Source organism: Spinacia oleracea, chromosome 6 (assembly GCF_020520425.1).
Source record: "Spinacia oleracea cultivar Varoflay chromosome 6, BTI_SOV_V1, whole genome shotgun sequence".
Classification (NCBI taxonomy): Eukaryota; Viridiplantae; Streptophyta; class Magnoliopsida; order Caryophyllales; family Amaranthaceae; genus Spinacia; species Spinacia oleracea.
In genome coordinates this window covers 39042691-39067870 of record NC_079492.1, presented here as the reverse complement: position 1 = coordinate 39067870, position 25180 = coordinate 39042691, and the positions used below count along the sequence as shown (strand labels likewise).

Below are 25180 nucleotides of genomic sequence, written 5' to 3'. Positions count from 1 at the left end.
ACTCTAAAGGGTCAAGAGGGCTTTTAGGGCGTAACGTAGGCTAGGGGTAAGGTGTGGAATAAATTTGGCAATTTGGTGCTCATACCTAAAGTGAAGCGCAATAAGAACTCAACTCAAGCATAATCGACCAAAAACAAACTTTTCCACTTATTTGGGGTACCCCCAAGCTTATTCAACAACAATTCTAAACTACAACTCTTTTTGCATTTTTTTCTTGATTTGATTTTCCTCTTTTTTTGTGTTTCAATTGAAACTTTTCTCATGCCTTGTTTTTCTCTATTTTTGGCTTTTTCAGAATTTAATTCTATATTTTTTTTGCTTTTTGCATCAATTATTCACTATGTACAACACTCTTCCAAAACTTTGTCATTCACACCAAACAACATTCATTTCTCAACTTTGCATATTAAATCCAAAACATCAAGCATCATAACTCAAAGCTTCACTATCACTTCTAACGGTGAAAACAAAACAAAGGCTATTTGGCTTGTATTGTTCTCATAAGAAATGAAGGGTCAAGGCTCAAATGGCTAGCAATGGGGCAAGTGCAAACAAAAACATATGAGAAAAATAGAAAATAAAGTTCTAAACTAAAAAGAAAAATAGTCACCGAAAGAAATGCCTCTATCGTCCCCTAAAGTAGTTCGGTCGCGGTCTCGGGAAGGAAAAAGTCAAACTCGGGAGACAAGAAAGTCGATGCTAAGGATCCATGCCACTCAATGAATGTATATGTGTTTGGGCTTATTTTTGAACATGAATCTCACAAGGGAGCAAATACCATTCCCTCCGGCTTCAAATCACTAGAGAATTCAACACCATCTTACCACAAGCCAAGAGTTCATGACGCATGCTACCCAAAGTTCAACCAACTTTCTTGACACCAAATCCTAGACTCGACCCAAGACATTAAGAACCGTGTAAAAATCTACCAACTAGGAATAAAAGCATTCTAATCTACAAGTTTCAATTTTATATGCCCCAATCAAGAATATTGCCTAGAAAACCTAGAAAACTTGCCTTGACGAAAAAGAAATCAAAACAAAAATAAAAGGAAGAAAATAAGAAAACACACCAAAAAGGAAACAAAAACAAAGAAAAAGAAAAGAAAAGAAACTAAAAATCAAGCTAAATCAAACTAAAAACAAAGAAACAAACATGTATTGGTATGATTTCAAAGCAATGAGCATCAACAAGTAGGCATCCACAAACAAAACTCCCCCCAAGCTAGAATTAGGCCATGTCCTCAAGGCCGAAAACTAAGCAAGGAAGGGCACAGCTACCCATCCAACCAAATGCCCCAACATGATGCATGCCCGTCCCTTAAAGAATGCAATATAGTTAGAAGGATGTTACCGGAAGTATCGTGGGAGCAAGTCCCGCAAAGACCCGTTAAAACCCAAACAAACTCACCAAAAATGGACGGACAAGGTACAAGGTGGAAAGTGAGAACCCACCGCAAAGAATCATGCCAAAACAATGCTAAAAAACAAGCAAGAAAAATTGTTAGTAGACAAGGGCCAAATGGCCAAAACACACCAAAAACATCAGCAAAGACTCATCATCATCATATATACAACCACATGAAGTGGTAAGAAGACCATCAACACCAACAAACTGCAAAAGATCCCAAGCAAAACCCCCACTCCGCAATTCTCCCCCAAGCTAATTGCAAGCATACCATCATATCAAGATGGGGGAGAAACGGAGGGAACCCTAAGAAGAAGGACCCGGGGCATGCGCCTTACCCTTTGCATCATAAATCCTCCAAAAGTCATCCCGCTCAAGGCGATGGGCACAAGCCGCATCGTCGGTGAAAGGGGTGACATTGTAGGTGGGGTCCACGTCGGGCCCTGTAGCATCGGTATAAGGCGGCCAACCATATTCGGGCCGAAGGGGGTAGTTTCCATGGGGAGGCTCTCCTCGGGGACCATCCCAACCTCCCATGTACCCCCTAGGCCACCCGGTGAAATCCTCGGGCCAACCATTTGGCCGATCAACCGGTGGGGGTGTGGGATACATGGGGTCACCTCGGTAGTCACACCCGCCCATCATGGTATAATCATAAGGCGGAAAAGAGGGAGGAGTGACACCGGGTTGGGATGGGCCCGTCCAATACGGATAAGTGGGTGTACGCTCCTCATTCCAACTAGGGATGGGCCCTTGTTGGGGAGGGTGATAGGGATAGTTGACATAGGGGGCAAAATCCCCTTTGTCAACATGGAAATTGTACACCCGCCTACTGTAGTAGGACGAGTCAAAATCGGGATAAGAATCCCCCGTGCGGCTACCTTGTGAATCAAGAGAAGCTAATGTGTTAGCTTGGCTCTCTTGTCCTTGCAAGATAGCCGCAAGGGTGGATTGCAAGCCTTGGTAATCAAAAGGAGAGGAGGAAGAGGACATACCACCCTCATTAGGGGAAGGCTCCAAGATAGGAGGACTATGGGGAGGACCATGTGGAGGACCATGTGGAGGGGAATCCGGATTGGGTTGAGGAGGAGGAAGGCGCTGTGCTTGGGCAATGAATCGCGGGTCATGGGGAAGCAAGTACCGGACATTAGGAGTCCAAGAAGTGATGGCGGGATTGGGGAGGATGCACCAATCTCGCTTCTTACCATCCAAATATACTTGTCGTCCTTGGTGGCCTTGATCCACTTGGCATTGGAGAGTGTCCTCAAGTCAAGGAACCCCCCTCCGGGAACCTCATCCAACTCAGCTAAGATGTGCTGATAGGGATCACCGGGGAGTGCCCTCAAGAGAAGAGTGAGCATACCTCCTAAGAGAATATCCCCACTAGTCGGCTGCCCATCCCGATGCCCAATGATTCGGGTGATCAACAGCTGCCCAAAATCTAGGATCCCCTCATCCTTCTCCGTGGCTAACCATAGGGCGCCAAGTTCTGCACTAGACAAGGATCCGGTGGCCCCCTTTGCAAAGACCGCATATAGGAGCATGCGGTTCAAGTAACGGATGGCGGGGTGGTGAAAAGAAGAAGACTTGGCCGAGGAGGAAATGAATTTCTTCTCCTCTCCCGTGAGCTCTCCCCACCAAATATTCTCATCATAGTTGTCCACACACTCCGCCACCGGATTAACGATCAAACCCTGGTTCGGGCAATTGGTAAAGAAATCATTCGGGTAAATGGTAAAGAAATCATTGATCGCCTCGTCGGTGAGCACGTGTTGATTATTGAAAGCTTGGAAATGAAGCTCAACCGACTCTTTTCCATTGTCATGCACCCGGCGCCTCCTAGCCGAGGAAAGGACCTCTAGAGTGACCCTCTTATAAGTTTTGGCATTCATGGTCACAAAATCCTCAAGCTCAAGCCCCGCAATTAAAGCGTTTAGCTCCTTTTCGAACCCCAAGTCCTGAACGGTCTTCTTGTGATAGAACTTTGTCGGGCAGATGTTCCGCTTAGATAATTCCTCATAGTAACTCCAAGACCGTTGCTCCGGAAAAACAATTCTGTAGGTCTCGAAGGCCGGAGGAGTGATAGCCTTCCTCTTGTTCCCTTGGGAGTTGGGTCCCTTCTTTGTACGCTTGGTCATCATGATGAATCTTAGGGACAAAAATCTACACACAAGCAAGAAAAGAGACACAATGCAAGGCAAAAGGAAAAAACTAAGTTAGTCAAAAAAAAAAAGCTACAATCTACTATCAAAATTATCACCAACAAGTATCACTTCATCACTCAAGTTCAACCTAAACAATCCTCATCAACCAATCCTCATCATCCAAAAACAACAACCCATCAAGAATTCCACCAACATTTCACCAAAAATCGATCAATAGACTAGTCTTGACAAATATTCACAATGAAACATGCATAATAAGTGTAGACTAGCAAGGAACAAACACAAAAACAAGCATGCAAATCCAAACAATCAAAATCAAAGATTTCAGAATTTCACCCAAATAGTATGAACAATGAGCTTCAATGTAAAGAACAATGAAGAAAGAAGGGAAAGAAATCGTCACCACAAGTGAGGGAGGTAAACAAGATCACCCAAAAGCAAACTCCAATGCTCTAATCACAACAAGGAATCACAAAATCAATGTTCAACCAAACCCTAGAAATTTGGGGTTTTTGAGAAAAATCTGAAATTATTGGTTTTGAGGTGAGGAATGAGGATGAATTTGTGAATGTGAGTGGTGTAGAGTGAAATGTGTGAGAAAGATTGAGTAGGAAATGGAGTTTTGAGGAGTTGGAGTAGAGAGGAAAGTAGAGAGATGGTGAAGAAATGAGAAGTGAGGTGAAGAAATGAAAAGAAGGGGGCGGATTTTCTAATAAAACGATCGCAGAGCAGCTCCGCCCGACCCGTGCGAGCGCACGAAATAACCGTGCGATCGCACGGTTCGAGCCCGATCGCACGCCCAGCAGCGCTCGATCGCACGGAATGGCTGGGAGCTACTGCCTCGATTTTCCAGTTTTGTGCGACCACACGAATCAACCGTGCGATCGCACGGAACTGGAATTATGTTTCTTGGCTTTCTCGACTATTGCACACCCATCTCATCATATTTATTATGAAAAGAAAAGTAAAAGGATGAAAACACACAAAAACAAACCAGTACAAGAGTTAGACAACCGGGTTGCCTCCCGGGAAGCGCTCGTTTAACGTCATTAGCTTGACGGACCCCCCCCCCCCCCCAAAAAGGTCAAGGGGGGTCAAACATGACCAACTTTGGGTCAACACTAGTCACCATGCACTTCTTTGCCCCTTTGGGCACAAAGATCTTACCGATACCACCTTTCAAGAGGCGAAAACCAAACGATCCACCAACATGCCCCTCCTCGGGATTTGATGGATTCTTGACCTTCTTGGACTGCTTGGCTTTCTTAGCCGACCTATGGAACACCTTGGAGCGTTTAGCCCCATTAACATCTTCATCATGCATCTCAAATAACTCGGGGATAGTTACAACATCATCAAACTCATCCCCAAGAGCCTTTGGATCTCCATGGACTTCCTTTTCACCGAGAGAGGACCTAGCAAGCTTATTAGCACACTTAGAAACATGAAAATCGTTAGAAGAATTAGCACAAATATGGTTGTTCTCAACACAAGCAAGAGTGTCGATTTTCATGCAACTTTTCATTTTGGGACAACATTGATCATCAATAGTGAGCTTGAAGCTAGCTTTGGCATCTCCCGCCTTCAAGGTGATAAGTCCCCCTTGCACATCGATAAGGGTACCCGCGATGGCCAAGAATGGCCTCCCCAAGATGATGGGGGTGTGGGCATCCTCATCGATGTCCAAGACAACGAAGTCAACAAGAAAAGTAAGCTTGCCAACTACGAGGGGAACATCCTCAATCCTACCCAATGGAAACATAACCGATCGATCGGCTAGTTGCAATGACATAGAGGTAGGAGAGAGATCACCAAGAGTAAGCTTCTCAAAAATCTTATATGGCAAGATGCTCACACTTGCCCCCAAATCACAAAGAGCATTCTCAAATTTTAGCGTTTGAATGCTACAAGGGATAGAAAAACTCCCCGGATCATTGAGTTTTGGGGGAAAGGAGTGCTGAATTAGAGCACTACAACTCTCCGTGAGTTGAACGGTCTCCTTGGGTTCACACCCTCTCTTGCCACTAAGAATGTCCCTCATGAATCTTGAGTAGTGGGGCATTTGTTTGAGTGCCTCGGTAAAAGATAATGACACATAAAGTTTGCTAATGGTTTCCCATAATTTGTGGAATTGGTCATCCATCTTCTTACCGGAAAATCTTTGAGGGTAGGGGGGAGTAGGAGTTGGGAGAGGAAGAAGGGTAGTCTCTTTCGACTTATCACCATCACTCATGCAATCGACATGAGACTTCCCTTCCTCATCATCATGGTCCAAGGACTCATCTCCCTTAGAATTTCCCCCCCTAGAGCATTGAGCTTCAACATGCGTAACACCATCATCTAAAGTCTTCCCACTCCTTGTCACAATTGCGTACATTTGCTTAGGAGGTTGACCTTGGGGTGGGAGACTTGTGTGCACTTGTTGCTCCTTGATGGTGCTAGCAAGTTGATCTAGTTGGGTCTCAATCATCTTAAGATGAGTATTGGATTGCTTGAATCCATCCTCAAATTCAACGTTTTTCTTGGCTTGCGCCCCCACAAACGACTCCATGAGAGCCTCAAGATTCGACTTGAGAGGCGGGAGTGGTGGAGGTGCAACGCCATAACCACTTAGGTTGGATTGATATTGGTTGCCAAAGGTCCTCGATCCATTGAATCCGGGAGGTGGAAAATGAGATGCACCATAAGGAACTCCCGAGTTCAAAGGATAACCCCCACTTGAGGCACCCCTAGATTGCCCATAAGAGTAGTTATAACCCCCTTCACCTTGATGGTTGGGATTATAACCCCCTTGGTTGTATTGGCCTTGATTGCCAAAACCTTGAGATTGACCGTAGGGCGCTTGGCTTTGATAGCCTTGTGCTTTATAGCCACCTCGGCCTTGGTTATCATACCCACTTCCTTGGCCATAACCTTGGTGGGGACCATACATGGAGGGCCCTCTAGGTTGCCTAGCAAAATTAGGATTGTTAGGGTTATCATTCCTAGACCTCTCATTGATGGCATTAGCATACTCTACATCAAACTCTCCTTCATACGAAGGGCCATAATCCACAAATGACAAGTTATGAACTAAAGCGCATGCATCGGGGGAATGATTATAGTCTTGGCAATTTTCACAAAAGAATTTTCCTGGAGGCATTGAGCCATAAGAACTAACCTTGCCCTTCCCCTTATTGAGAAGAGTGGCCGAGGGAGGTGGTATTGTAGACGGAGATGGAGGCTTGCTTGCTGCACTTCCCACAAATGGTGTATTTTCAAGCTTCTCTAATCTCGAGCTAAGCTTCTCTATCATCCGTGCTTGCTCTATGGCGTACATAGAACCCTTTCCATCCTCAATCCTACTTTTCCCATCATAACTTCTTACACCTACATGCCAAGATTGGTAGTTTTGAACTACATCTTCAATTATCTCCTCAATTTGATCTTCCGTTTTGTTCATGATGGGGCCTCCCGCGCCCGCATCTAAACTTGTTTTCGAGCTTGGACTCAATCCTAAGTAAAAGGATTGTAGCAAAAACCAATTGGGAATCCCATGACGAGGGCATTCCCTTTGGTACTCCTTGAATCGGTCCCAAGCCTCGAAAAGCGATTCATCACGCCCTTGCTCAAATGATTGAATCTTGTGGCGAAACTCCGCCGTCTTCCCATGAGAGTAGAACTTGTTCAAGAAGGCACTAGTTACTTCGTTCCATGTGCGAAGTGAGTTGGGCTTGACCTCCTTGTCAAGCCAATCACTAGCACGCCCAAGCAAAGAGAAGTGGAACAAAGTCAAGCTCACATAATCCGAGGTTACACCGTTGTGTTTTATTGTGTCATAATAGTGCTCAAACTGCTTGAGATGCTCGTGAGGCGACTCATTGCTTTTCCCACAAAAGGGATGACTTTGCACCAAATTGATCAAGGCGGGCTTGATCTCAAAATTGTTAGCACATGTTGTTGGAGCTTGAATCCCACACGTAGCCTCAAATGCTCCCGGTATTCCCAAGTTCTTAACCGGAAAAGCCATGTTCTCACTAGCTTGCTCACTCACTTCTTGTTCCGTGTCAACACTCAAAGCCTCAAACCGATTATGATTTGACGAGCTAGAGCGAGAACGTCTAAGTCTCCTTAAAGTCCTTTCCAATTTAAGGTCAAGAGGATGGAGGATCCTTTGACGAGCACGTCCCTTATCAAGCATAAACACTCAAGAAAACCGTGAGCAATGCAAAGGAAAAACTAAAGCAAGAATGAAATATTTTTTTTATTTTCAATTAATGAACTAGTCTCAACTAAACTACATAACAACGACCGCCACCTCTCGGATAGGGAACGCTAAGCGTCTAATCCACGGAAGAGCTTTCGCCTAATCCTAGACTAAACTAACTAGCATATAATAGGTACCGCCATTTGATCAACACAAGATAGGTCCACAATGTCTTGCCAAACCTATCCTATGGTTCCACGGAAATCTAATCGAATAGCATTTGCAACTACCACTCAACTAGCATGGATTTCCTATCATCAAATCTTGTTCAATCACATGAATCAACCAACAATCAACAATCTATTTCCCCTAATTCATCCCCTAGTTTCTCCCCTTTCCCTAACCTAAAACTACTCACTAATCATCCTAACAATCAAGCTATCCATTAGTTCAAAATTAGCTATCATGAAGTTAAAGGAGAAGAAGTAGAGAATAGGAAACTCAATTGCACAATCAAATCAAAAACTGAAAATCAAAGTAACAAGCAAAATTGAAATCAAGAACTCAAGGTATTGAGGAATTGCAAAACAATTATCAACTAAGCAATTGCAAGAATTAAAGAACTAAGAATTTAATTGCATAAAGAAGAGAAGAGTTGAAGAAAATTACTGAATTGATGCTTGGAATTAAAGAGTTTCTCTCTCTAGATTGAAGAACAAAATCACAAAACCTCTAGAATTGAAAGTGTAAAAATATGAAATGTAAAATATGAAAGCGTAAAATGAAAATAATCAAAAATCCTATTTATACTAAACCCCAAAAATAAGAGTTTTAAACTCGAAAACTGAATCCCGCGCAGCCGTGCGATCGGGCAGACCCAGGTGCGATCGCATCGGTGCGATCGTGCTGTGTATTAATGCGAACGGGCCCTGCGACGATTCTTCTCCCTCGTGCCGTGCGAACGTGCCCAACAACCGTGCGATCGCACGGCTGTAACTTGGCTAAATCTCAGAAAATCCTCGTGTGCTCGCACAGGAATTTAGTGCGAGCCCACCTAAATTCCGTGCGAGCGGGCTCCTCTGCGGTGCGATCGCACAAAATCACTCATAGTTCCTGCATCGATTTTGCGGATTTGTGCGAGCACACGAATTTGAGGCACGAGCGCACACACTGCCTTGACTTTTGGAGCCAACTCTGTAGACCCGTGCGAGCGCACAAAATGTCCGTGCGATCGCACGGCACCTGCTCGAGCAAATCTCAGCTATTTTTCCATCATTTTCAACATTATCACCTGAAAAGAACAAAGATTGAAAAGGGGGATAAAAGAACAGAAAAACTATATAAAACTAACAAAAAAGCATAATAAAACTCTATAAAATCGTAGCCTAGAGCGACATAAATGCCGCTCATCAATGGGCCACCCCAATATAGCACTAAATTCCTCAGGGAGGGGACATACCTCATTATTTCCAAAACGAAAGACATGATGATTCGGATCCCAAGCCTCCAAAGCAGCAAGAATGAAGTGTTGATCCAATTTTACAAACCGAAAAGAGACGAGCACCCAAGATGCATGCCATCAAGCTCCCTTTTCTCCAATTTACCGAGCGAACCAAGCCACGAGTTCAAGGCACTCTCAAAGGACACATCCATATTTTCTTTTCTTTTCGAGAGGAAGCAGTATGCAATGATAGCAGGGAAGGATTAATGCAAAAAATGATCCAACAAGCTCCCTATTTATACAAGAGTCGGCTTGCACGACAGCCCACGAGCGCCAGGCGCCAAGCCTGCGCCAGGCGCAGGGGCCTGCACCTAAGGACGAGGTCAATGTCCTCTCTTATGACTCCGAGTACACACTCTTTAGTGTTTCGGACAGCAGAGTACAACCTCCATTATTCAAGATTCCAAAGCCGCAAACCGCGCAACTTCAAACAGTCCGGATCAACGCTTCGGGCAGATTTCGGGTTATTTCAAAATTCAAGCATCCAAGTCCTAGATCGGCGTCCTAAGTCGAGTCTGCATATGCATAGCAAAAGTTGAATATACTTTGACTTGCGCTTTTCCTAACCAAAAAACCTCAGTCAAAGTGGGGGCTTATAGTGGGTATATACACCCGAAAAATGGGCAAATTTTTTCAAAATTTTTTGGCAAATTTCTCATGCATGCATCTAGCCACAAATTTCAAGGCACACACAACGCATACAATTCCAAACATTCAAGCATACAAAAAACCAATCTTCAAATTTTGCAAACCAATTCAAAGTTCAAAGCCATACAAACCATACAAAAATTCTAGTTTCAAATCCATACAAATACAATACAATACAACCTATACAAAATCAACCCAGGCAAGCTGGAACTCGCTACCATGCAGGGTCAGTCCGAGTCATCACCAGCAGTGATATCAACCACAGGTGCCTTGCCCCTGTTCCGGCTCCTGAGGCGCTCCAACTCCTGATCCAGCTACGTCCCAGGGGTAATAGGATCTTGCTCCGAGATACGAAGTGTGCTAGTGGAGGGATGAACTCCCTGCTGAGGAGAGGAATACTGATACGGCGGCAGCATTGGCATATACTGGTACGACCCAAACATCTGAGCCTGGCGCATCCTCTCCATCTCTGCATAGTAAGCCCAGGAATCTGCACCCCAGGGCTGAGGACCACTTCCTCCGAAATAGTAACCAGGAGGAGAAGAAACAAAGGATCGTGAACCGCCTGCACCTCCAAACGAATGCCTGGTGGGATCAACATGTACAAAAGGGGAAGCTCCCCGCTCAGCATCAGAATGCCTCTGATGAGTACCAGCACCGGACCCCTGTCCCAGATCCAAGCTCGGCCCCTCCTGCCTCGAGGACGTCTCCGCCTGGGGTTCTCTGTCAACGGATCCTCTACGTTCTCGACGGCGCTCCTATACAAAATACAATTTCAAGAATCAACATCCAAGTTCAAATTTCCATAATACAAATTTCAAGATCAAGAAAGGCACCTCTCTGTCCCGGCCAGAAAGCTTCCGGGTTAGCTTGGCACAATACCTCTTCCAAGAATCAAGCAAGAGCATCCAACGACGCACTCTCCCCCGAGGTGCCTGCATACAAAATCCAAGATCAATTCCCCAGTACAAGATTACAAACAGTTTCAAAAAATGCAACAGTACTTACAGCGGCATAATGCTCAGGTACAGCATCATATGATTTCCGGTGCGGAGGAGAAGCAAAAGGGATGGTCTCCACCACCTGTTCCCTGTCCGAGTTCTCATAGCGGAGGATCCTATCAGCATGGGGAATATCCTCAGGATCAACCTCCTCCTCCTATATACAATCGTTCAATCATACAATCATCCAATCAATACAAGAATACAAGAATACAAAGATACAAGAATACAAGGTTCAAAGCTCACCGGCAGTACGAAGCGTACTGGTGGAGCCAGCCTCCTCAGGAAGTCTTCATAGATCCCCTTCCTGTGTACAAAATCCCTCCAAGAGCGGCAAACAGCATCGCCCCTAGCCTCCACATAGAGCCGGGCAAGCTCTTCATCCAACGCCAGCATGGACCCTGGTGGGTCCTTGGGGATAAGTCTCTCCCCCGATTGTGCTGAGTGGACACTCTCTCCCCTAGGTACCACATATGGCGGTACACACTTGGAAGCAAAACCCGCCGCCCAGACAGGAAATGGGCACGTGCAGCCGAGGCAGGTAAGCGCGTTGGCAAAAGGACGCCATACCATCTACAAAACAGACAACTCAGGCAACAACACAAATACAAATACAAAGAGGACACAACAGTACAAGAAAATTACCTCGTCAGCAGGTAGGACTCTCCAAGCCTTGCGAGAGGCCGCCAGAGGCACACTGCTGCGCACCGCTCCTATCCAAGAGGCAGCATACGGGTAAGTCGCATCTCTAGTACGATCCGGCGCCAAAGTCGGAAAGTGCTCATATATCCAAATCTTTCAAGAAGCAAGCAAAACATCAGTCAAGTTCAAATACAAGCATACAAGTACAAAGTACAAGGTACAAGGAGTCTTAAATACCTCCAGCATACTCCACAGAGCAGCCATGCTCGGGTCACTCCCCACCGCAGTCCGGGAAGCCCGCTTCATCTCATACAAAAGGTGGCTATATGCCAAGCCACCCTAGTTATAGCTCGAAACAGCTCTTAAGTCCCCCAGAACGGATAGAAACCGGATGTGCACCCGACTGTTCCTACTCGGGACCATCACCCTGCTCACCAAGGCTAGGAGGAAAATCCTAACCCTCTGCTCCGCAGACACACCTGCACCGCAGATAGCCTCCAAGATCACCGTCACAGAAGCATGGGCATCGTCATCTGACAAGTCAACAACGGGGCCAAGCAAGTCCCTGGCAGCGGCAGAGCGCCACGTCAGCTCCGGATCAAAGGTCACGTTCCTCTCGGAAAAAGGAAGACCCGTGATCATAGCAAACTCAAGGGGGGTAATGGTGATCTCCCCCTATGCCATGTGGAAAGTGTTGGTGGTATCCCACCACCGCTCCAACAACGCCCACGGTCGGGGCTTGATCCCCGTTCTCCTCGAAGAGCCTACCATAGTACGCCAGAAGTCGGCCAGGCCCGTCTGCGACCAAATCGCCATGGCCTCCTCATCGGCACGAAGAGCTTTAAAAGCCCTCTGAACCTCCACCAAGGACTAGAAAGTACGAAACGGCTTTCCATCGGCCTACAGGTGAACGAGTTAACTCCAAACCTATACAAATACAAGATACAAATTCAAAGCACGATACAAGACTCACCATGCCAGTGCGAGGCCGCTGAGACAAGTGCCACTCCGGCCGAAACACCAGGTCGGAAGGGCTCCAACCAGCACCACTAAAGGCAAGCGCATCCCGGGGAACCATACCCCCGTTGGGCGCATTTATTGCAGCCGCTTCATCATCAGAAGCGTCCTCCTCAGCAGCTCGAACTACCGATGATTCGGCGAGCTTCCTCCGAGTGTGACGAGACATACTAAATCAAGTGGAGTACAAGGTATCAAAATTCTAAACTGGGGGCTATCCTACACTAGCCTAAACAAAGTCAAAAATTCAAGACAAACCCCCAGTGGACCTCTAGGTCAAGGTACAAGTTCAAGACCAACGCCTAGGCTACTCATGCCAAAGCAAGTATACAAGTTCAACACCAACGCCTAGGCTACCCACGCCAAAGCAGTTATACAAGTTCAAACACAAACTCCTAGGCTATCCATGCCAAAGCAGGTATACAATTTCCACAACAACGCCTAGGCTATCCATGCCGAAGCCGATACAAAAAAAATACATTCAAGAAAACTTTCAAAAAATTTAAAACTACAAGTTCCAACAGTTCAAGTTCAAGTGGCTATCAAATAGTCTGCTACAAGATTCAAAAAGCTTAAGCATACAAGCATCATTTCAAAGTTATTTCATAAGCAAAAACATGAAATACTTACATGGATAGGGCAAGAACAAGATCAAGGGAAGAGCCTAATCGACCTTTGAGAGAAAAGAGCAAAGAATTCAAGAGAGTGTGCCTCAAAATGGCACGGCAAGGGGAGCTTTTATAGCTCAGCCCCGCGTCAAGCGCAGCACCAGCGCCCAGCGCTGCCCCCTGCATGCGCGAATCTTCAGCGCGCGGTCTCCCGTGCTGATTGTACGTCCTTTGCTGCTACGGTCTTCCGCACCAAGCATCAAACATCGCATCATGCCATCCATCGAAAATACGGGTATAAACCTGTATCTCCAAGTACAAACAGATGCATATTTCAAGAATACAAAGTCCAAAAAATACAACGACTCGGGCGTTCAACTCCCAACGGACCTAAGCTTCGGGAAAGTCAGTCAAAATTTCAAATTTTAAGGGCTAGCAAAAAGCTCTTATCCCCAGCAAAGCACATCCCCAACGGAATAACTCCGGGTATTAAAATATTCAAGATTCAAAAAGATCCAAGACTCAAAATTTTCGATGCCAAGATCCGTCCTGAACTGATGGCGGAAAAATACAAGTACAAACCAGAATCATCACCAACCGCATCGAGGTAGACTCTATCCTTTTTTCTAACGCCTGTTTTATGCAGGTACCGGCGTACAAAGAGTGGTCTTGATTGCAGAACATCTTGATCATTCTCCATCCCTTTCGAAATACTTTGACTTGCGCTTACCTAACCGAACGCTCAGTCAAATTAAAGTGGGGGCTTCTGTAGACACCTAATTTGTGTCTCCCCTTTGGGATGATGACGATACCATTATCCTTGTTAGGTGATTGGAGTAACTCCAGGCGGAAATCCCAATTGCTAAGAATGTTTCCAAATTCAAGGTCCAAAATCCAACCCCGCAGACCGTTCCCCTTTCGGTTCTCGGTACAAAATACTATTTTCCAAAATCAATTTCAAAATCCAAGTACAATCTCATCTAGTAGACCATCCCATTGGTTTTACTAGGCCTTTTCCACTCAAAATCATATAAGGCAAGTCAAATTCGGGCGCCGACCCACAAAACCGAGCATGCCGGGCCCCGTCCCGTAAAACCGGAATTCAAAAACCCGAGAAAGGCTTGTGTTTAGATGCTAAACGATGCCTTAACCTCCAAGAAAATACAAAACGCCAAACCTAGTACTATTCGTACAACAGGTACAACACTACAAGACGAAACAAGGACGGATTCCCCGTCCTTGCTTTCGCGGCATTCAAGCCACATCACCAGCGCCCAGCGCTGACATGTGATGGTGCCTTGCACCCATTCCTTATATAAATACCCCTCATTTTCAACAAAATGGGGAGGAGAACAACAATACAACGTCGTAATTTCGACATTACGCCTCAAAATACAACTCAAAAACTCCTCAAAAACACATACAAAATTCCTAAATTCAAAAGCAATTGGGAGCTCTTGCCTAAATCTAACTAGGTAAATCCGAATCCCATTCTAATCAACTATGTTGCTTTGATTTCTAAATGATTATCAAGTTGGTGTTTTTAATCATTAAAAAACACCACTTGCAACAATCATACATGTTTTCCAAAAATGCAAACTTTTCAAAATGCAAAATACAAATTTCTCAAGATTCGAGGATGTCCAAGTTGTTTACAATCACCTCTTGGACTAGAATCATATTCAAACATGGGGTAATCAAAGATGACACCTTTTAACATTTAAAGGTTTAGTCTTTTGAGATTCAAAACTCCATTTTCAATATACAACTTCAAGTTTTCAATTTTCAAGATCCCACCATGTTTAGGGTTGTTCATGGTTATTTCCCTAAACTAGGATCATTTCAAGTTCAAATTTCAATCATTTCAAGTTCAAACACTACTAGAATTCGCAGTTTTAACGACAAACTATTCACGACGAAACAAAAATTTTGTCGTTAATAGTCTATTTGCACTACGTTACTACGACAAGCCCAATTGTTGGTAGTAATTGATTAAAACTAAGAATACAAAATTTAATACAGTTTTCGTTAATGTGAAAAGTAAATAATAAAAAAATTAATAAATTAATAAATAAAAAGTAAAAGCCGTCGCTAAAAACATTTATTTAGTCAGAGCGGGATTATTTTTCGTAAATACCGGGCAAATTAAATTTTCACAACTTCTCATAATCAATAACGCAATTCTCTGAAAATGGTTGAAACCCTACATCTTCTTCCTCAATTTTCCTTCCTAAACCCAAATCACAAAACTCACGATTCACATACAATCGGAAAACAAAATTCAATAAAAAGAACAAAAAGCGAGACAGAAGAGGAACGAAATCAGGAACGAAACCCGGTCCTCTCTTCCCCATCAATTCGCGTTTTCTCTCTTCCTCATCCTTCCTCATCAATTCGCGTTTCTCTATATCAATTCGCGTTTTCTCTCTCTTCCTCATTAACTATGGTGATGATGGCGGCGATATAGACCGAGGTAACATATGAGCTTCTCTGATTTTCTCGAATTTGGTTTCTTTTACATAATTTACAAGTTTAGACCTTACGTTTTATAAATTAATTTATGTTTTAGGTTTAGATCATAGGTTTTTTTCGTGATTGAGTTTGAGCTATTTCTGGAAATTAGGATTTACAATTTAGTTTTTCTGGTGAAATCGACGAACTAGGTTTGATCTATAATCTGGTTTTGAGTTGGGTTTTTTTTGGGTATGAGCTTCTTCATTTTCTCCCTCATCCTGCATCTGTGATTTTAGGGTTATTGAAATTGATTAGTTAATATTAATTATGCTTTGTATGATATACTGGTAATCTCCTTATAAATTCATCAATTTCTGCTATTCTAAGGTTTGCTAAACGTGGATTATCATGAAGAGGAGTTTCGATTTGACCTCTTTTAAATTGTTTCCTATTTCAAATTCTGATGTTGATCTATGGGATATGAACAGGCCTCTCGATTTTTTATTTTATTTTATTACTTTTGGTTCAATTTTGGGATTCCTAATTGTCTTGAGATTCTGCAATACTTAACTGTTGGCCGCAATTTGATTGGAATGAATTTTTAGTCACTTCCAGATTGTGAGGGTCATGGATTATGTATATTTCAATTGGATTTTACACCGAAAATAAGTTCACTTGATTCTCTATATTGTCATAGTTCTTGATTCTCTAATCCAAAATTGCATGTGCTCAATTTTACAGATATACCAGTTATTCTTCTTGTTTAAGAATTCTAGATCACGAGTCTTTGTTTCATTATGTTCAATCAAATTCATACAATTCTTCTATGATCATCGCCTCTTAGGTGCACAAAATTATGTCATGACTTATTATCTTATCACCTCATTTGAACTGTAGTATATGTATATCTTTGTATGTGATTTGATTTTTACAACCAGTGTTTCTTCATGAGGTAGCTTGGGAATGGAGATGGGTCATGGGGATAACGTGAATCACTGAGTAAGTTGATCCGTGGGATATAAATATATAATGTGGTGGACGGTTTTTTCTTCCATGTTCAGAGTGTATACTGATTCTGTTGTGTTTATTCTCGCAGTAACGAGGGAAAACATTATAAAGTGCCGCCTAATTTCCCTACAAGATTTCATCCCTCAGATGTCATTGAATTTGGCACAGAAAAAAAAGGTGGTGTAGACATCCTTTCACTCTGCATATGTACTTTGATTTCAGTAACATATGGAATAAGTGTCAGTAAATAATCATTTTTAAGTCGCAAGACAAAAATACTAATGAACCGGGTGAAAATATATTTAGTTTTATTACGCAAAAGTCAGTTTTGATTAGTAAATTCAACAAAGTTTAGTTTCCGTATGTAAAATATTAGTTCTAATCTATTCAATTTTCATATAGGACCAAGTGTAAATGCAATACAAGTCTTCCATTCTTAACTAGATGAAATGTGTCTGCTGGTAATTTTAATAGTTATAGCAGCTTGTTGTTAATTCAACTTCAGTTTCACTGGCATAATTTGCTGATATACTTGCCCATTTAGGTGGTTAGGAGTCTCATTGATCTTGGAGCACTTTAGCCTACAGGAGTTCTGTCATTGGTATGGTATCACTACTAGAAAAACAGTCTTTAGGAGCGCTTAAGCAGCGACGTTTGTTCAAAATAGTGTTGGGGGCGGAAAATAGACTGGAAAATTGGAGCGCTTTGATGAAGTGTCGGCAATTCTCTACGGTGTAATCAAGCGAGGCTTAAAAAAAAAATCAAAACCCCTAAACCCCACTTCTACCTCTAACCTCCGAGTCTCTGCACTATTCATCTCTCCCTCCCACATTCATCACTAACCCTAAATTCCAATTTCACTCTATTGACTCTTGATAAATTTTTCTTGAAATTCTCTGGTATGTTTCCCTTACTCTCTTTTGTAATCTTCTATACGAATTTCTCTCAAGATTAGGTTTTTGGAGTATTAATTGCAATTTTATTAATTGTTTGCAGTTAGAATTGATCTCTGTCGAATTTCGCTGGTAGTTTTTCTTCCAACTTTGCTGGTAGTTTCTTCTTATTTTTTCGATTTAAGTTTCTCCCGAATTGCATTTCATATCTCAAATTTTCTTTCTTATATTTCCAGCAAATGATTTTTGATGATGTTATAACACATCCTTCAATCCCTAAAAAAATATCCAATCAATCCCTACACATTCTTCCGAATATCAACTTGGATGAGGTTAGATTTCAATCTATGTTACGCTAATATATGCAATATATGTCAAATTTTGCCTTATATTATTATTGATTCCACTTTTAGTTGCTCTTGAGTTTCTCTCAATTATTTCGAGTATTGTAATTTTCAATTTTGATTTTCTTTTGATTTTTCAATTTGAATTGATATGTGTTTCTCTTCTGATCTGAATTTATAGCAGGTGATATTTTGTGCTAATAAAACGAAACTGACATTGGTAAATCATGATCTCCTTGGCTTTTTGCGCTTCTCCAATGGTTAGTTGTCTTAAAATGATCTATTATTGTGAATTATTTGGGGTTCAGGTTAAGAGTTACAAATAACTGATAAATTATGGTAAATTCATGTTATGATTGTTGTACTTATTCAAGCTGTGCTTTGAGATGTCTTTGGAGGCATGGTTTCCTGTTTTGGACTAATACGAGTACTTGCTATGTTCTTATATGTTGATTTTTTTTTTTGTCTAGTGATTAGATTATACCTAGCAATCAATCATTATAATAAAAAAAGAACACCATCATCTGCAGGGGGTAAACCACCTAATGCATTGTCTACTAATGAACAACAGAGAATTCCTGGTGCACAGGTTGTACCTCCTGCATTGCCTACTAATGAAATTGGTGTTTCATTCTGTGTATGACCTAGTTGTGCCGAATCTTTGCACAAGTTGGGTTCTTTCTATTTTCCTAGTTTTTTAGACATGATTACAACAGTTTATCAAATAAATAGATCAGGTATTGACTTCATTTCACTCCAAGAGTCAATTTTAGAAAAAAAAGATATCTTTACACGACTTCTTTACAAATTAAGGTAAAAACATGTATTAATATGGTTGACAAAAGCGGTCCTTGTGACATTGATTCATAGTACGCAGTATAGAAACTGTCTGGTAGGCTGGTAGCTACAGGATAGAAACTGTCTGACTACTGATTAAAGAAAAATTGTCAGGAAACTCATATTAATTTAGTCTTGTTTAAGATTAAGATCGTCTTCCTTGTTTGGGTTAGCAACTGCATTTGTTTCAGCTTCTTCAATGGCTTTCAAGATCTCTCCTCTCTTAGTTTCTAAATCGCGCATCTTTATGTTAAGTTTCTCGAGCTTGAGCTTTAGTTTTGATGGATCATTCTTATCTCCAGGGTTCATTTTCTTCTTCTTTTCTTTATCTTTATGATTATTATCACCTCCTTTTCCCTCAGTGCATGCATATGAGAAATGAACTGAGGGAGTATGTATTTCTCTCTGAAGTTTTCGCTTAAAAAACAAGTCACTTAAAGTTATACTTCGTTCATAAGAACTTAAAGCCTGTTGTATTTTCTAATGTGGGATGAAACTCGAAAAAATTGGCTACTGTTGAAGTTAATTTATCTGCAAAATTGGCTAATGTTGAAGTTAATTTATCTGCCAACATTTGAAAATTAACTTATACAGGGTTAGAAGCCCAATTACAGTGTCTTAGGTAAGGAAGCAATCATATTGAAGAATGTTTCGTAGTTGATAGGGAAAGGAATACATTCCTCTGACCTGCTACTGATTCAGAAGGATTTGTAACATGTTAATTAAACAATAAATATATAGTTACCCAATTATAGACTATGTTACCTCTATGTTCAAAAGTTAAAATAAACAACAATCCGTTATATTATTTATCTTCTTGCTGCAAAATTATGGAAATCATTTTTTGGTCTGTATGTACACAATTCAGCACCTTGGTAGACATCCATTACTCTATCCAGCTTTCACTTTTCTAGTCTATTAGTCTATATCATATCTTAGAGAACTACGAATTAACTGTGCTACAGCTCTACTGCTAACCGGCTTGATTTAAGAATTAAGGTTTCTTAGTTGGCAACCCACATGGCTTTCATGTCAAAGCTTTATACACAGTGAAGATGGATTGTTACTTATACTTCACTGTGTATAAAGAGATCACAGGAGATCAGTGTGTATAATGAGATCACACGGCTTAATGCTTTAACTGATGCTAGTGAACATAGTGAGAAGCCTGACAAAATTTTATGCCCTGCTACTCATCTTGTCATGTAATGGTAGCGGCTACTGCTACTGCTATGTTGTTGCACCCCTTTGTTTTGTTTCCCCCTTTTTTTGTGTCTACTATACACCAAATTAGCAATGTCAAGCTCATTCATTGACTCATAGATAGCAGAAAGATCAGTCAAACCATTTGCAAATGCATTCTTCATGTTACTAATGTAATTTATTTTTGTTCTGCCAAGTAGTACAACAGGTTTTTAAATCAAAATCTTGAGATCAGGTTGTAGGTTTTGGAGGCTGAATAAACCCAATAGAGTAGAACTTCAAACTAAATTGAATGCTGCCAACAAACTGAATGAAATTCTTGCAAATCGCATGGAGGAAGTACAAGCTGAGAACAATGAAATGAAGGAACGTGTTAGCTTGGTTGAGTCTAGAATGAAAATGTTGCAAGATGCATTGGTCTCGCAACTTAATGTTACTATTCCAACTTCACAAGGTGGACCAGAAATGCAAAAATAGGTCGAAGCCGCTACACATTAGTTTTAGATATTTGGTGCAAATTTTTTTTTTTTTTTAAAGAATAAGGAGTTATTTAGATTTAACTCCTAGTATAGACTAAGTTATTTGATCTTATTAGTTTGCTTGTTTTGACTCGCATTAAAATTGTCTATTATAAATCTTTTGTGATTGATTACATTTAATATAAATTTAGTGTATTAATTAATTTTTTGAGAGAAAAATTTAGTGTATTATTCTATATACTATTTAATTTTGAATGAATTCCAGGTTACAAATATTTTTCATATTAACGACAAAATATATTTATTTTATATAGTAACATTAACGACGAAATATTTTGTCGTTGTTGGACGATAATTAAAATTATTGTATCAACTTGATTCTCTTTTACGTCAACTTTGTTGGTCGTTATATGATGTTTGTTCGACGCCATTGAATACATAATAACGACAAACAATCATTTTGTCGTTAATAAATAACGACAAACAATCATTTTGTCGTTAATAAGTAACGACAAACAATGATTCCGTCGTGCAAAATTCACGACGAACGTTGACGTTAATACTAATAACGTCGGAAGCTATTACGACAAAACTCACGACGAACTTTGTTCGTCGTTAATAGCTTTAACGACGACTTTTTAGACTTATAACGACGAAAAAGTTTGTCGTTATAAACCCTTTTTCTAGTAGTGAAACTTCAATTATTTCAAGTTCAAAAGTTCAATATTCAAGCTTTCAAGTTCAAGTTTAACATGCAAAATCTAGGACATTTGGGTTGAGCAACCTCTCCCAAGTTGTGAGGGGGTCGAAAAAGCGCGAGGCTAATGCGTGACCTTGTCCCTCGTGGGTGTGACGATTCTTTTTATTCAATCAAGTGTAATTAGATTTCCTGTGAGTATACACCCAATTGACTAGTAATATAGGAGTCGCCATTCAGTTTTTAACGACAATGAGAAAAACTGACAAAACCCGGTTATCGTGACATAAAGGGAGTGCAATTATGTTTGACCACGACGACCGTAGGTTCCCTTGTGATCCCTGGTGTGGGGATCTCTCAATATACACCCGCAAGGTAGAGATTGAGGGTTTGGGGGACTGTAACTACCGAGAGGAGTAATTCGCTCGTCGATAACTCCAGAGGCAGGATATCCTTACTAGCTCAGCATAAATAATTGAAGGGACATGCGTTAACTATTAAACTAATCTGAGTTGATTTTAGCAATATGCAACATATAATACTAATTCGATCGTGATTATCTGATTTAAATAACATTAAGGGACCTAGCATGATAATCCGATTTCCCAAAAATATTATATTTGTTAGGCGTGATAGAACAATCAAATTAGGTTAGTTTAACAGTTCATAAAAAGGGCGAGGAAAGCAGTTAAATCATCGAAAAGGGACACATTACGACGCACCCTTGAGAGGTGCGTCACGGTTCTCAGAAAACTAACCACTTTGACTTTGCTATTTCTCCTTTTCATTTAACAAATCTCAATTGTGGGACAGGATACGTTCTGTTCGATTTATGGATCGATTGCGACAGAACGCGTGAACAGTTTCGCAGCGAGAGGCTTAGGCTAAGGGTTGGAGTCAATACTCAGAATATAGTTATGTGTTGTTGTGTGTTGTTTCACGTCGAAACTAGGGGCCTATTTATAGGGAAGAGTTCGTGGAAAGATAGGATTGCAGAGTTCTAATCCACAAAGAATTAGGAAAAGAGACGTACCCAGGTATTTTCAGCGCCCAGGCCTGGGCGCCGAAGATTTCGGTGCCCAGAGCCAGGCGTTGAAAATAGGGTCTGGACAGTTTTGTTTAGTCAGATTCGGATTCCTAAAATCCGTAAAGTTTGAGATTAATTCGAGTCTTTTAGCGCGTATTAATTTTATGACGGAATGCGTCTGGGCCCGTTACGAACTCTAGGTTCGTTAGGATTTTAATTAATACGTGACTCCTATTTCCGAATCCTATTAGGAATAGGATTCTCGCGATTTTCTATCTCATTTAGGATTTATGTTGGAGTGCAACACCTAATTCTGACAGGTTTCTATCTTTTATGATTCGCCACTTTTAGACGCTACCTTTTACGGCAGTTACTATTTTTAGCAGGTTTCCATAAATAGCAGGTTTTGGGTGAAATGAAATGGGGAATCGAGATTCGTTTATTTTATAGGAGATGCGTTGTCAAGTGGAGTTTTTATGCTTTCATCATCGAACCTTTCCCTTGCGTGAACGGGGACAAAAGTAGGTGTCTACCGTTAGCCCCCACTTTTACTGGGTCTTGGAGTAAGACGATGGTCAAAGTATTAGACGGAGTGCGTCACACAAGCCATGGTGTATGTGACCTGTTTTGCGAGGGTCTCACGAGCCCCCGAGTGATAACATTTGACTTAAGGGTCATCACTTGAAGTGTCGACATATCCCTCACGTGTCATTGGGATTTGTCAACTGATAATATAGAAACTTCCTCACTTTGTCATTGGAAGGATCTACAGGTGCGTAGAAACTCCCTCACTTTGTCATTGGGAGTAGCTACAGATGTTTTCGAAATTAAAGCTGTAAAGTGTAATTGGGCCTGGCCAAGCCCAATCACGAGGTAAAACGTTTTTAAGATTCTCATTTTCAGGGCTAGCTAAACGAGAAAACCCCCTTGTTTTTATAGGACGTAAAACGAAGAAAAATCCAGCACATCGTTCTTTTTTGGAAAAACGGAAAACCAATCCTTTAACTTTTGGAAAAAAGGGAAAACCAATCCTTTAATTTTTGGAAAAAGGGAAAACCAATCCTTTAATTTTTGGAAAAAAGGGAAAACCAATCCTTTAATTTTTGGAAAAAAGGGAAAACCAATCCTTTAATTTTTGGAAAAAGGGAAAACCAATCCTTTAATTTTTGGAAAAAGGGAAAACCAATCCTTTAATTTTTGGAAAAAGGGAAAACCAATCCTTTAATTTTTGGAAAAAGGGAAAACCAATCCTTTAATTTTTGGAAAAAGGGAAAACCAATCCTTTAATTTTTGGAAAAAGGGAAAACCGAAAAAAGTTATCGCTGCAGCGACTAAGGACCTGCGCGGTTAGTGACGCAGACCCCGCCCGCTGAAGGTGGGCGAGCCTGTCCGCTGAGGGTGGACTCCCCGTCCGGTAGAAGTGGACGAATCTGTTTTTTGAAAATAAGGACCTACGCGGTTTGTGACGTAGACCCCGCCGGTTGAAGATGGCGAACCTGTCCGCTGAGGGTGGACGCCCCGTCCGATAGGAGTGGACGAATCTGTTTTGAAATTTTATTTTGTTTTTTTTTTTTTTGAAAATAAGGACCTAAGTGGTTTCCGCCGTAGACCCCGTCGGCTGAAGATGGCGAGCCTATTTTAAATTTGAAGATTTTATTTCTTTCGAAAACTCAGGACCTGCGCGGCTAGTGACGCAGACCCCGCCCGCTGAGGGTGGGCGAGCCCATTTTGAATTTCTTATCTTGCCTATGTAGAAGGGCTTTTGTGATTACAACCTGTTGGTGGGTCGTAATATTTCCTGATTAGATGTGTCCTATAAGTGGGTCCACACTGTGTATATTTTTGTTTTAACAATTTTTTTTGAGATATCCAAACATGATATGGTGTATGGCGCAGTCTGGGAGTGTGATTTTGATCGCGCGCTCCTCGTTGGAGTTTATTTTTTCGCGAGCCCCCAAGCACTGCGGCTCGTCGGTTGTTTTTTTGTATCTTGTAATCATGTTTGGGGTCATGCTCGTATGTGCGAGCAACCTTCTATAGTAGTGTGCTACTTCAGCGAAGCCGTGGAGTGCGACTTCAGTTTTCAGGCGACATCCGGTTTTGGCTTGGCCCGGATTAATCCTTTGACAGACAAACATTTTTTTATTTGGAAAACCAACGACTTAACGATACATATTTTTGGTGTTTCGAAGAATGACCATGATATTTAACTTGTTTTTTGAAAAGTGTACATGAGCGTTTTCTGAGACGAGTCTAAGTTTCGACTAAGTTTTTAATGTTTACTGTTTTTTTTTTTTTTGCTTACTTGGGAGCTAAAGGTGCTTTGGGCTTGATCTTACTTGCAATAGGGGCTCGTGTTTTAGTAACACGGTCTTAAGTCCTTTCCTGTTCCGTGTTTTGTGAAATCTGGGCCTTGGGCTGCATTTTCAGCGCCCAAGCTCAGGCGTTAAACATTTCGGCGCCCAGGGGTGGGCGCTGAAAGTTCTTTCCTGGTAATATTTTATTTTCGGATTTCTAAACACGTTTCCGAATGGGATCAGGATGTTATTGGGTGCGTTCAGCTATATATAGGGGCTAGGTACGTCCTTATTTTCCACCACTCTCAAATTCTTTCTCTCTTTTTGTTGTGCTCTAATTATTTACTGCTTTTGCCATGTCGATCCCTACTTTCTCACTCCAACGGACTGTTAGGCGTTGGTTACGAGCCCTTACTCCCACAGAAAAAGCTTTGTTAAAAGAATACCACTTAGAGGCACTTTTAGGTTTACAACAAATTAATATTGATTATAATTTTCTACATGCTGCCCTAAACTTTTGGGACTCCGATCATCATGTTTTTTCCTTTCGGGGCAATGAAATATGTCCTTTGCCTGATGAATTTGCTGCGATCCTTGGTTATCCTACTAATGCTACTCCTGTTACCCCTGGCACTATTGAAGAGGGTAAAACAACCATAAGGGCTTTCCTAGGTCTAGATGATAACATGTTTGCTGAAATTGTTGTAGATGATAAGGTTAACTTGGCGAAACTTGTAAAACATCACTTTAGGCCTAGTAAAAATAT

The 25180-nt window shown here is 41.6% G+C and overlaps 1 protein-coding gene and 1 pseudogene across 1 annotated transcript; one reads left to right on the top strand and one right to left on the bottom strand.

Moving 5' to 3' along the window:
• Positions 1–7102: 7102 nt before the first annotated feature.
• Positions 7103–7203, top strand: LOC130464669 (uncharacterized; annotated as a pseudogene).
• Positions 7204–10664: 3461 nt separating this feature from the next.
• LOC130463081 (uncharacterized) lies at positions 10665–12628 on the bottom strand. Its single transcript, XM_056832117.1, has 3 exons — positions 12572–12628; positions 10916–11065; positions 10665–10842 (listed from the first exon to the last, which is right to left on the bottom strand). The coding sequence occupies exons 1-3, from the start codon at positions 12626–12628 to the stop codon at positions 10690–10692; spliced, it is 360 nt and encodes a 119-aa protein (XP_056688095.1). The 3' UTR covers positions 10665–10689.
• Between the last annotated feature and the right edge of the window lie 12552 nt (positions 12629–25180).

What these genes read in the sequence shown, in the direction of transcription:
- LOC130463081 (XM_056832117.1), bottom strand. Translation starts at nt 12,628, where the DNA reads ATGGTTCCCCGGGATGCGCTTGCCTTTAGTGGTGCTGGTTGGAGCCCT. An exon ending in GTTGGAGCCCTTCCGACCTG is followed by an intron (nt 11,066 to 12,571) that starts GTGTTTCGGCCG and finishes GATTGTATATAG; the next exon opens with GAGGAGGAGGTTGATCCTGA. An exon ending in TACCTGAGCATTATGCCGCT is followed by an intron (nt 10,843 to 10,915) that starts GTAAGTACTGTT and finishes TTTTGTATGCAG; the next exon opens with GCACCTCGGGGGAGAGTGCG.